The sequence below is a fragment of the Adiantum capillus-veneris genome, chromosome 17 (assembly GCF_014529385.1).
Source record: "Adiantum capillus-veneris isolate H3 chromosome 17, ASM1452938v2, whole genome shotgun sequence".
Taxonomy (NCBI): domain Eukaryota; kingdom Viridiplantae; phylum Streptophyta; class Polypodiopsida; order Polypodiales; family Pteridaceae; genus Adiantum; species Adiantum capillus-veneris.
The window spans coordinates 53419646-53432814 of record NC_140947.1 but is presented as its reverse complement, the minus strand read 5'-3'; the positions used below and the strand labels follow the sequence as shown (position 1 = coordinate 53432814).

At 45.0% G+C, this 13169-nt stretch overlaps 1 protein-coding gene across 2 annotated transcripts in view; it reads right to left on the bottom strand.

Annotated features, from left to right (window-relative positions):
* The window catches only part of LOC147437260 (Chaperone DnaJ-domain superfamily protein), a 58271-nt gene that overhangs the window by 32985 nt on the left and 12117 nt on the right, over positions 1-13169 (bottom strand). For both annotated transcript variants that reach the window (XM_086486840.1, XM_086486839.1), the window contains 5 exons: positions 1262-1324; positions 1095-1161; positions 455-514; positions 330-380; positions 159-239 (listed from right to left, as the gene is read on the bottom strand). In XM_086486840.1, coding sequence (XP_086342966.1) covers positions 159-239; positions 330-380; positions 455-514; positions 1095-1161; positions 1262-1324 — 322 coding nt within the window. The remainder of the gene's footprint in view (positions 1-158; positions 240-329; positions 381-454; positions 515-1094; positions 1162-1261; positions 1325-13169) is intronic.

Here is a 13169-nt window from a genome sequence, read left to right as displayed (position 1 = left end):
CTATGGTTATGAGTTTATTAACGAGAGGGATTTTGAAAATTTAACCTTTTTTGTTTTCTATGAAATCCAACAAACATAAATGTGTAACTCGGTACATTATTTCTTGACATTATTAAATCATTGAGATGAGCAAAATAGCTATTAATGGAGCAGGTTACCTGCTTGTATCGAGTCCATTGATTCAAGTATTGAAAAGCTGAAAGTATGATGAGAAGCCCGGCAAAAAGAACCCTCAGGTCCTGTTACCAATACAAAATAAACCTAATCAGCAAATGAAATCCAAAAGATTCAGTACAAATTAAATAATGTGACATAAAGTTAGCACGTACTGTCTGTGGTCCATAGTAAGCTTGATAATACCTTGCTGTGTTGTAAAAGACCTATCAACATCCCAAGGAAAAATGAATTGGGCCATAAGACCAAAACAATGTGAGCTGCAGGAGTACAAAAGTACCTGTTCAGGGTGAGCTAATGCATAGTCATACTGTTCTCGAGTAGTCTCATCCTTCAGGATCTGCAAAAACAGAATTTAAACTAGGCACCTTTTTGACTCTCTTCATCAACTAGGATAATCCACGCATAAGTATATATCTAGACTCCCCGCATAACAAATTTTACTGTATAAACACCGAAGATCATACAGCAGCTACTTGATTGTAAAACACTCAAACATTTCTAGCCACCGACTGCCAAGGTTTTGGAAAAAATATGCACACACACAAACCAGATCTGAAAACTAGGCCACGCTCTATTAAAAGAACCTTCCAATATTTGACGGCCAAATGGACCCACATTCAGAGTGTAACAAGTCATAAAAAGTGATTCCGCCCACTTTATTTCCAATAATGAGCATTTGAAAACACAAACGAAAAGAAACATTGTCCCCTTGAGAAAACCCAAAAACCAAGTTCTCTTGCCACCAACTGAAACAGTAGAGACAGTTTACAAAAAGCTCTAGATAAGCATATAACATATAAAAAATTTCAGCCATGTATGCAAACTTAATTCTTGCTTTTAGAAAATCTCAATGAAATAAAGGTGTGCATATGATCGGTCACAGCCATGACAACAAAGGAATAGTAACATGTTAATACCTCGTAAGCATTTGCAATTTTTACAAAAATCTTCTTTGCCTCTGGGTCTGGATTTTTGTCTGGATGGCTACATATAATAAGAAACATTGACTTTTCACTTGAGTTTAGACAATATATCTTTGCAGTATGAAAGGAGTCAATCTAGGAGATTGAAGTAAAAAGCCTACTATTTCAGGGACAATTTGTAGTAAGCCTTCTTGATGTCAGCAGTGGTTGCAGACTGCGTCACTCTGTAGCACAGACATTGATACATTTCATTTCATTTTCGTACTTCTCTCTCTCTCTCTCTCTCTCTCTCTCTCTCTCTCTCTCTCTGTGTGTGTGTGTGTGTGTGTGTGTGTGTGTGTGTGTGTGGATTGTGAGGTAGATTAGGTGTGTGATTTCGCGACCAAGTTCTGGTGACGTGAAAGAGTGTGCGCGCTGCCCTGTTCTGCACCCTGCACCCCCTGAGCACGTTTTGCCTGCCTGCGCGCTGCCCTGTTCCACGCCCTGCAGCCCCTGTGCGCTGCCCTATCCTGCGCAGTGCATAACCTGCGTGTTTTCCAGTTCTGCGCAGCCAGACCCTACGACCTGATTTCAGCTGCTGGTGCTCGCTTAGCTGTGTGTGGGTGTGTGGGTGTGTGAGTGTGGTGTGTGTTTGTGTAGCGAGTGTGTGAGTGTGAGAGAGACCAACAGCAATTTAGCCAGCCAACGTGTGTGGGTGTGTCTATGTCGGGTGCATATGTGTGTACGTTCGTGGGGGATTTGGGTGTGTGGTGAATCCTTCGGCCACTCGTCTGTCGCGCGACTCTGTTCTACACAACATCTACCCTGTGCAGGCCCTTTACAGCGCGTCGGGGGTTGAAGTTTGATTTCGCCTGCACGCGGTCCTTCCGTCGTCTTGTGTGAGAGAGAGAGGTGTGAGTGTTTCTGTACAGCTAGCCGGTGTGTGTGTCTGTCTGTGTCTATAGCAGTCATATATCAAAAACCTCCCAAACAAAAGAGTGTGTGAGTGTGAGAGCTTCATATGTGGATTCGACTGATCAATGTATATAAGCGTCGGAAAGCCATGGAAACTTCAGAGATGAAAGCTTTGAGTCTTATCAAAGAATGTTTGCATGAGGACTTCGAGGATGCACGTCAAGCCTGGGAAGGATCCGCTCCTGTGATGGAAGTGCGCATCCCTATATAGGAGCTTATGGATCCTGTTGCTCAATATGCACTTAATGCGGTGATTCTTTTTTTCCCGGGTAGAATGCCTACGGCTCAGGATGTAGGTCAATGGGTTGATTTCCTACTCAAACAACAAGCAATCCGAGGGGTTTACTTTGGCGCGCGAGGGTTCTACGAAGTCTTGCTGGCTGACATGGATGCTCGGGATGCTTTGCTAGAAATTCTCCTCTTTTCTTTAATACGCACATGACTCATGTGCTGCCATCGGCTCTTACCAAGGACTATCAAAGTCTCATTCTTCATAAGTGTCCCGTTTAGGTTGAGGTGGTCGACTTTCCTCGCACTTGGCGTCATTTTCTTCCTTTGTTGGTTGCTCAACTGGGCAAAGTCATTTGCCCTCCTAAGCTAGAAGCAAACACAAACCGTTTTTGTATTCTGTGGGACACGGATATCCCCACTCCATCAGGTATTTGGATCGATTCCGGGGATGCAGTGGTTGGAAAGCGCCCATTTAAGCTTAAATGGGGCAAGTTTGCAAATTCTTGCTTCTGATGTGGCAAATTTGGTCATATGCAGTCCGAATGTCCGGAACCAAATCTGCAACCACCTCCTTCAACCGTCCCTGCTCCTCAACCTCGCTCGCCTCCGAAATCTTCTATTGAGGTTCAAACTAAAGGAGTTTCACCCTCCTCCCCCACAACTGAGGCGTTTAAAGGCAAGGGGAAACAATTACAATTGTCTGCACTTTCTGCTTCTCCAAATATTAAAGACAAAGGAAAAGAACAGGTTTCGACCTCTCAAACTTGGCTAGTACCCAAGAAACCCGCCAAAGCTGCTACAGCTCGTGTTCCGGCATCTTCTCGTAATTATATGCCTCCTTTGAAGAATGTTGCTCAGAAAAAACTCCCTTGTAATGACAACACTTCTTTGGCTGAAGATTGGGACAAGGTGGTTCGCTCTTACAAGGGAGTTGTTACCGGAGAAGCTTCTTTATCGCAAGGTGCATTTACTTTCAATTATCTAGGTCCAGGTCTTGACCCACCTTCTCAGGCACCTACAGTTGGGTAGGATGTGTCGATGGGCACTGGTACTTGAGTTTTCTCCCCCCTTTCTTTTCCTGTTTCCTCGTCCACTGTATATACCATATAGAATGCATAGTTCTTTGAATTGCATCTCCTATAATGTGCGTGGGTTATGTAATCAAGACAAGTGGCGGCTTACCTGGCACTATGTACATACATGTAAAGCAGACATTGTGGTTCTTCAAGAGCATAACCAACATCAATTTGCAGGACAGACTTCTTACTTTGCGGGCTACTGGATAGCTTATGCAGGATCAGCTGGCCATTCTGGAGTGCTTATGTTTGTTCGACATGAACTCTTCCCGACCTTTGCTTTTAATGACCCGGTTGGGAGATGGATGGTCATCCAATGTATTGTTAATGGGGAAGTTTTCGAATTTGGAGGATTATATGCATACACAGCTTCTGCAGATAGGGCACGGTTGTGGAGTGCTATCTCTTCTTATTGTTGGCGTTCCAATGCCTTTCTCTGCGGAGATTTTAATAATGCACCAAACCTTGCGGATAATACTACTCGCCATTCTCACATGCTTCATATGGAACGACAATCATGGGACCAATTTATGTCGACCTATAATGGGCTTGATTTGTGGCCCTTTTTGCATCCAACTGATCCAGGATTCACTTTTCAGCACATGCTCAATCTATGTATCGCGCTCGGCTGGATCGCTCGTATCTTTTTCACATGCAACAATATGATGACTTTGTATGCGAGATGAGGATCGATTATGCTATGTGTCTCTCGGATCATTTTCCGTATGCTTGAAACTTCGTTTCTGCTCTTTTGATGTCAATGATCGCCTACCCAAGAAGAGACTTTTGCATATCAATAATGCTTATCTCAAGCATGAGCCTTTTCGCACTATGATTGTGAATATCATCCCGCCTTTGCTCTCCCAGATGTATGTTGACATGGACATAGCCTGGTTCCATTTTGTCATGCGTGTTCAATCAGTTATACAAGATTATGGCAGGGATTATTTGTCACAATTAAGGGATCAGGTTAACCAAGCAAAGGATGCTTGTACCCGATTAATGCACTTGGCTAATCATACTTCTCTTACTGACGCTCAAATGACTGAGTTGTTTTCTGCTCGCGCTATATTAAGGCACAATGATGAGAGGAAATCGGCCAAATGGCAGACTCGAGCTCGTCAACAAGCTTTTGCAGATAAAGGATGTGCTTCTAAACAATTCTTTCAGCATTTGCATCACTCGAGGCAGTCTCAAGCTATACGGAGAGTTACATTACCGTCAGGAGAGTGGACCTCCACTTTCCGAGAGCTAGCACTACCCCTACACTCTCATTATGGCAAGATTTTTGAGGCCCCTTCTTCTCCTACGAGAGAAGCTCGCCAAGCACGTCACATGTTTCTATCGCATGTTACTTCCATTCTTTTGATGTGGCAGGCTCAAGACTTGGAAGCTGTTTTCACGGAGTCGGAATTGTATGCCAGCTTGCTTGATTTGGGTCGATGGAGAGCTCCTGATTGGGATGGTCTCTCTGTGGAATTTTTCATGCCTTTCTGGGAGTATTTGAAGGTGTCTCTATTGTTAATGATGAATACAGCCTGGGAAAAACAGGAGCTGCCCTCCTCTTGGAAAGAAGGTTTGCTCAAGCTAATACCTAAGCATGCATTGTGTGAAGAATTCTCACATTGGCGGCCTATTACGCTTATGCCTGTGGTATATAAGTTAATTGCAAAAATGCTTGCTGACAAACTCAAGTGCTTTCTGCATGAAGGCTTGCATCAATCTCAATATGGCTTCATTCCGCGTCAAATTACTGATAACCTCGCGAATGTCATCATTGGTATGGAATATGCAAAATATACTCGACAGAATGTCTTAATCATGCAGGTCGACATTGAAAAGGCATTTGATACTGTTCTTTGGGATTACATTGCGGATACCATGAGATGTTTGGGCTTTGGGCCTATGCTATCCCGTGTCGTGCTTTTCTTGTATGCATACAGTACTTCTGCAGGCTTGTTGGATGGTTTTCTCACAGAATCTTGACCTTTGGGATGGTCGGTAAGGCAGGGCTGCCCTCTGAGTGCTTTGCTTTATGCGATTGCTACTCATCCCTTGTTTATGTATTTGGATTCCTTGACCTCCACCGGTAGGCTACATGGCCTAACTTTACCTTCTAGTCGACAGTTTGCTGGTCAGGCTTATGCAGATGACTCTTTGTTCATGCCTCGTAATAGCTATGATGATGTACACCAGATTATGCATACTCTTCACTTGTTTGGATTGGCAACAAGTCTCAAAGTTAACTTTTGTAAATCCAAGCTATTGCCTCTGAAAGAGTGTGACTGGCATAAGATATTGTGGCCTGGGGAGATTGTTCCTCCACATGTTCTGGTTCGCCATTTGGGTTATCCACTGGGTTGGAATGTATCGGCTATGCAGAAACTGGATTGGGTGATCCAACATCTGCATTCCAAGTTGAATTATTGGAAATTGTCCACGTGGCCACTTCATGTGCGTCTCAGGATTGTCCAATGCATCCTTGTGGCTTATGTGCAGTTTTACCTGCCTTTGTTATCCTGGCCTCGGTTGCGCTTGCAATCCCTCATGTCCAATATTTTAAAGCATTTTTGGGGATCTCGTCTAGCAAGAGGGGCCTTCGGCTTCTATCTATGGACAAGTTGTGTTCTCCCAAGCGGCTAGGAGGGTTGAATATTTTGGACTTTGAGACATCATCTTCAGGCTCGGAAAGCTATATTGTTGTCAGTTTTGGTGGAGCAGCAGCAACCCTGGACTCTCATGGTAACACATTTGTGTGCGCACATTGTCACCCCTTCTTTTGGTCGTTGGAAACCGACTTATTGGGGTGTTGTTTTTGGGAAGCTTGAAGGACACATTCCTGGATGTCCATTTACTTCTTCTCTAATTGTTGATTGGAAGGTTGTCACTTCGCATTTGGCTTGGGATGGTCAACAATCCTCTGGGGGTAACTCTCTTCGCTTGGAGAGTCTGCATTGGAGCAGGGTTTTTGCTTTGACTTTGGTTCAACGGTCTCCTCGCCAAGCGTATTTTCTTTCCCAAAAAGGAATCTGTCAGGTGCATTAGGTGGTTGATGATTCGGGTTATGTTCTTTCTTTCGCTGATGCCGTCTCCCGCTTTCGGTTGGGCCTTCACTATTCTCCTCTCTGGCGGGAGATTCAAAGGATGCTTGCTGCTCATTCACCCATTCCTCCTCTGGATGTGGACTCTCGCTTCTCTGATTGGAATCTGGCTACTAGATTGGATTGCATCTCAGCTGCCAGTGTCTATGCCATCCTTCAATCTGATGTATGGATTGTGCATCGGGGTAATCAAGTGTTGTCGCTTTCCGAGTCATCCTTGTGGTGGCAACACACATTGTCTCGCATTTGGCAGAGTCGTCTGCCTTTGAAGGAACGTGTTTTCTTGTGGCGGTGCTTGGTGGGAGCTCTACCTGTTGGCAGTGTGTTGCATGCTCGGCATATTGCGCCTTCCCGCTACCCCAGATGCCTTGAAGCTGAGGAGACTGTGCCACACTTACTGTGGTGTTGTTCTCACTCCAGAGCCTTCATTCGGCAAGTGTCGACTCCTCTTCGACTGTGTTTTCCTTCCACTCTTTCCACAGACGATTTTGGCTTTTTGGGGTGCTTCGGTCACCACAATCTCAGTTTGCGGTCTTCTTCACCTGGGTCAGATTTTGGACTATGTGGGCCATCTGGCATCATAGGAACTCCTTAATGTTCCAGGGTACTTTTGTTGACCCCTTTCCCTATTTCAAATTATCTCTTGGTCAAGCGCTGCATTTTGCCTATGACGCTGGAGACATCACTCTTGATACCTACAGGATTTACTTTGACTGTTTCTAGCCTTCGGAGCCTCATAGTGCTCCGTGTTTTGTATCCCTTTCTTTTCGTGGGTTTTCCTCGCTTTGAGGTTTCCCACTTGTAAATTAATCAAAGTAGATTCAACAAAAAAAAAGTGTGTGTGTGTGGGCATACTGCTTGGTCGGGCGATAGAGTTGGGGCAGTCCTGTTGTCCATGGATGAGGGGGCCCTCTCGACATTGACGCAGATTGCGACAGAGGATCTATACCATACTAGTGCGACATAGGAGCCGTCCCGACAGAGCGCTTACCTTGGAGGACATTGAACCTCTATAGCCTTTTGGATACTGATGTATATGTATATGATGCCTCTACTGTCAAAGAGCTCCATTGTATCACCTCACCCTTTGTATTCCCTTTGTATCAGCTTTCACCCCACCCTTCCCACTATTTTCTTTTCAGTTCTTTGTACTTATGGTACTAAGACCTAGTTTTAGATTCACCACATGTAACCTTTTGGTCTCATAGGTCATTTTGGCCTTTTGAAGACATTAATATTACATTTCATTCTCTCTCTCTCTCTCTCTCTCTCTCTCTCTCTCTCTCTCTCTCTCTCTCTCTCTCTCTCTCTCTCTCTCTCTCTCTGTGTGTGTGTGCCCCTACTCGCTACACCTTTACACGGGAGACGGACTCTATCTACATAGATGGGATCTACAGACACCTGTGCACTGAGGAGCCAGGGCGATCTCTAGAGGAGCTTACTACTATACTGACACAGACATTGCATGATGCAGCAGCAGAGGCATACCCATACACCCAGCCTGAGCAGAGACGACGTTCTGAGAGCATGCCCCAAAACAGTTGGTATGATGAGGAGTGCCACGAGACGAGAGACAGGCTTTAGAGGGAGGTGCTTTTGTGGGACATCACTCGTAGACGGTCACAGATTGCCTTCTGACGCCTAGAGCAGCGGAAGATGGGGGCATTTTTGGCTCGACTAGAGCAGGATCTATATCAACTATTCTTGAGTCAAGACTTAGGTGAGGCATGGCGACTCTTTCATGAGCACTCCCCCCCCTCCTGCCATTACTTCTACACAGGCCTGGGGTCAGTATCAGGACGTGAAAACATCCTACTCTCATAAGCAATGACATGGCCTTCTTGCATCAAGACTACTCCCAGATTGCGACCACAAGCATCACAATAAACTTCAAATGGATTTTGCAATGAACATTCTTCAAATCGGGCCAATCACGAATGGTCTCAACCTTGGCCAGATACATCTCTACACCTTTCGTTGAGACAATGTGTCCCAAAAAGTGTATCTCTAGCAAGAAAAAACACTCTTTTTCGCATTTATAACCAATTTATGTTGCCACAATGCTTGGAAAAAAAATGATCGGTACTCTCTGAAAATCCTATCCATCATGCGCTCGAATGTTGCTAGAGCATTCGTAAGGCCAAATGGCATCACCAAATATTTGTACAAACCAAAAGTAGTCCTGAAAGTTGTCTTGTAGACGTCTCCAGGAGCAATTCGGATCTAATGATATCCCCTCTTCATATCGATTTTGCTAAAGCAAGTAGACCCCTGAAGTCTATCGAGTATATCATCGATCCTTGGGATAGAGAATGTCCTTGATGGTGATTGTATTGAGAGCTCTATAATCAATGTACATTCTCCAAGATCCATCTTTCTTCAAAACCAACAGCATTGGCAATAATAAGGTGGTGTACTGAGCTGAGTGAGACCCTTCTTTAGAAGCTCTTCTTTCTGTTGTTTGTGCTTCGCGTTCTAACTTCCTTTCCATAAACATCTAGTCTAAAGCTTCCATAGGAGTTAGTGCAATCCTTGACGTAGATGGGGAAGGGTCGGAAAAACCGTCCGGTGGGGAAAATTCTTCTTCGCCTCTCTCATGCTCATCACCTCTAAGCAATGTATCCATTCCGCTTCAAGTGATGACCATCCACTGAAGTCGTGGGTTCTTGTGGGTTCTTGTGGTCTTGGGTTCTTAAGTTCACGAGGAACTTGGGTTCTTGGGGGTCTTGGTTCTTGGGGTTCTTGAGTTCTCGAGGTTCTTGCGGTTCTTCTTTCGCTTGCAATCTATGTTAGAGAAGAATCTTCTCTTCACCCGAGTTCTGCTCTTTTCCACGGGCGCACCCCTTGGCGGCCTTGCGCTCACACCAAGGTTGCTTTTTCCCACCTCCCGTCGATTGGCCGGCCGCTAAGTGCACGATCCCGAAGAGAACTTGGGTTACGTGCGACCTCAACAAGCAAAGAAAATAAAATTATGTGGTTCTTCTGGTTCTTTCCTTGAGTGATACAGAACACTGCCAAAGCTCTGATACCAATGTAAGGTGCAGCGGAATGAATGTTTGAACTTTGCTCAAGATGAGTGCTCCGAACTGTGCTCAAGGGTTCCTTTTACTTACGGAAGGGGAAGGGAGAGCCTTCCGTTCCTTTAGTGAGAGAGTACAATGGACACAAACAAAGTGATGAACACTGTGAATGAAGGTGCTGAGACTGAGAGATAGAGAAGAGAATACGACACCGGAGATGTTGTCAAACCCTTCTCCGAAGGCCCCACTCTCTATGTAGTATGGCGAGAGCGGTCTACTTATGATTGCACAAATCTCTACAATGCTTGGACTTGCCGACGATGTCGACGACGATGAGGACGACGACGAGACGGGCTGAAATCTGAAAACGCTAAAGGCTGAAATCTGCAAATCTTGTATCTGCTGAATTCTAACTCTATGTCGGTGACGATGTCGATGACGACGATGCGACGACGACGCGCTGAAAACGCATATGCTGAAATCTGCGTTTTTTGGGCTGAATCTGTAAACAACGCTGGAATCTGGATCTGACCGTGCGGCAAGGATCTGTTGCGGGAAGGTGAGATCTGCGAGGTTCAGGGGTTCTACTGCGGAGTCTGACTGCTGAAAACTGAAAACGCTGATGCTTAATGAGGTTCCGTCGCGAAGATCTGCAAAAACGCTGAATTGTCTTGCAGATGCAAAAATGCTAGGGCTGAAAATTGTCCTACTGCTGCCGGTTGTCCTGCAAATGCAAAACGCTAGGCTTCTTGTTCTGTCTTGTTGTTGCCGGGGCTGATCTGTTGTGCACAAAACGCCAAGCTGCCTGTGGATGAAAACGCTAGGTCCTTGCAGATGCAAAAACGTTAGCCTTGCTGATGTGGGGGGTCTTGCTGAGAAGTTGCCTGTTGAGCAAGATGCTCCTGCTGCCTCTTCTGCCAGAAAGTGCTAGCTCTGCTTTGCTTATATATTATCTTAGCAGAATTGCCCTCCCTAGTTTCCAACAAAAGTCATTTAAAAATAATAAGTGAAAAATGTCAAAAATAGGGAAAATAGGTCTATGCACTGTAAAAATGCTCCTGATGGATTTTGATGGTAATGCTGATGATCATGCTGTGTGCAACCAGAGGATATGCATCTAATCTAAGTGACTGGTCATGCACGGTCTGCGAACAGACTCACAAAAGTGCCAGATCACTTCCTATTCTAAACTGACTTGACTGAACTGAACCCTGATCATGCTGTAGCTTGTCCACGAATACATAGAGTTGGATGTGTCACATGACATCTCTCTATCTCTCAGTCTCAGTACCTTCATTGACAATGTTCACCACTTTGTTTGTGTTCATTGCACTCTCTCACTAAAGGAACGGAAAGCTCTCCCTTCTGTAAGTAAAAAGAACCCTTGAGCACACTTCGGAGCACTCATCTTGAGCAAAGTTCAACATTCACTTCCGCTGCGCCTTACAAACATGTAGCACGGTTGTTCATTAAGAATTGGTAACCCCTCTGTGATTTGCCAAAATCGATGGTTTCAGATAGCGATGTTGAGTTTACGTCCAATTTTTGGCACGCACTCATTCAAAATTTTGGCACTAAGTTGAATTTTTCATTGGCTTTTTATCCACAGTTAGATGGTCAGACAGAGATTTACAATCAGTTGGCTTTTGATGTTTTAAAGTCATATGTGCATGATCAGCAGTCTCATTGGGAGCTCTGTCTCCCATTGGTTTAGGCTATTTTGAATGAGTCTTTTTCCTCTGCAATTGGTCGAACTTCGTATGAGGTAGCTTTTGGCCGTCCGTTCCAATCACTTTTACTCGCTCGGTCAGTCGAATGCCTGATGCCAATGTTGAAAGTCGATCGTTGGATGAGATTTTTGAGAGTGTGAAGCTTCGGCTAAGCAAGGCTCAGGAGTCTTACTCACCACAGGCCAACAAGCATCGTCAGGATGTTTCGATCAAGGAAGGGGATTAGGTGTATTTAAGAATCATGAAGCAACGTCTTAAGCAAGTTGGAAAGAAATGTCCTAAGTTGTCTTTTCGAATGTATGATCCATTTTCTGTCATTAAAAGGATAAATGAGGTTTCAATGAAATTGCAATTGCCTAACTCATGGTCAATGCACAATGGTTTCCATGTTTCTTGGTTGAAAGTGTTTCAGGGAACACCTCCAAAGGATATTCCGGAAGAAGAATAACCGGAGATCATCGATGAAGCTGAAATCATGGAGCCGGAGCAAGTGTTGTTGCATCGGTTTTGCCATGGTTCAAAGAAGCAAGTGAGACAGGACTTTTTGAAGTTCAAGGATCGAGGAACCCACGAAGCAGTGTAGTGTGGGTTGATGAAGAGTTTTTCAAAGATTATCCCGAATTGTTGGCAGCCTACAAGGAAGCCATGCAGATTGGTACCAGTACCTCACTTTAAAAAGGAGGGGATGTCACGTGCACATCTAACCCTATGTGCATGTGGACAAGCTACTTCATGACAAGGGTTCAATTAGCTTAGCTTAGGAAGTGTTCTGGCACTTTTGTCATCAGCAGTACCATCAGATTCCATCAGGAGCATTTTACAATGCAAAAAACCTATTTTCCCTATTTAAGCCATTTTTCACTTATTATTAATAAGTGACTTTGTTGGGAAACTGGGTAGGGCAATTTGACCAAGCAACTATATAAGAAAACCTAGCGCTAGCAGTTTCTAGAAGAAGAGGCAGCAGAGACCACAAAGTCTAACAGTGCACCTTCTCAGAAAGACCCCCCGGGCAGAACACCTAGCGTTTTCAGCCATTAGAATCAGCCTGGCGTTTTCATCAAGTGCACATCAGCCCCAGCGTTTTGCCGCTTGCAGATCAGCCTAGCGACGGTAGATACCATAGCGTTTTTGCAGCAGACACCATCTTCAGCCCTAGCGTTTTGGGATAGTAAATCAGCCTTAGCGTTTTGCAGATTCCAGGCGACAAGACCCTTTTCTGCATCAGCGTTTTCAGTTTTCAGCGGTTAGCCTCTGCACCGCAGCCCCCAAACCTCGCAGATCTCACCTTCCCGCAGCAGATCCTCGCCGCACGGTCAGATCCACGATAGTTTGCAGATTCAGCCCACTATTCGTAGATTTCAGCATCTGCGTTTTCAGCGCATCGTCGTCGCGTTGTCGTCACCGACAGAGTCAGAATTCAGCAGATACAAGATTTGCAGGTTTCAGCCCTTAGCGTTTTCAGATTTCAGCCCATCTCGTCGTCGTCCTCCTCATTGTCGGCAAGTCCATTGCATTGTAGAGGATTTTGCAATCGATAGTAGACCGCTCTCGCCATAGAGAGAGGGGCCTTTGGAGGAGGGTTTGACAACATTCTGGTGTCGTATTCTTCTCTCTCTATCTCTCAGTCTCAACACCTTCATTCATAGTGTTCACCACTTTGTTTGTGTTCATTGCAGTCTCTCACTAAAGGAATGGAAGGCTCTCCCTTCCATAAGTAAAAGGAACCCTTGAGCACAGTTCGGAGCACTCATCTTGAGCAAAGTTCAACATTCACTTCCGCTGCACCTTACGATGAAGATGAAGAGAGAGACAGGTAGAGAGAAAAGAGAGAGAACACCGCATGTAGGGTCCCAACCACCCTCAAGGGCCCCTTGCTCTGTTGCCAAAGCAAGTACTTGCTTTGGTTACTGCACAAATGCTGATACAATGGGTAAATGCTGAATACTAAGTGCTC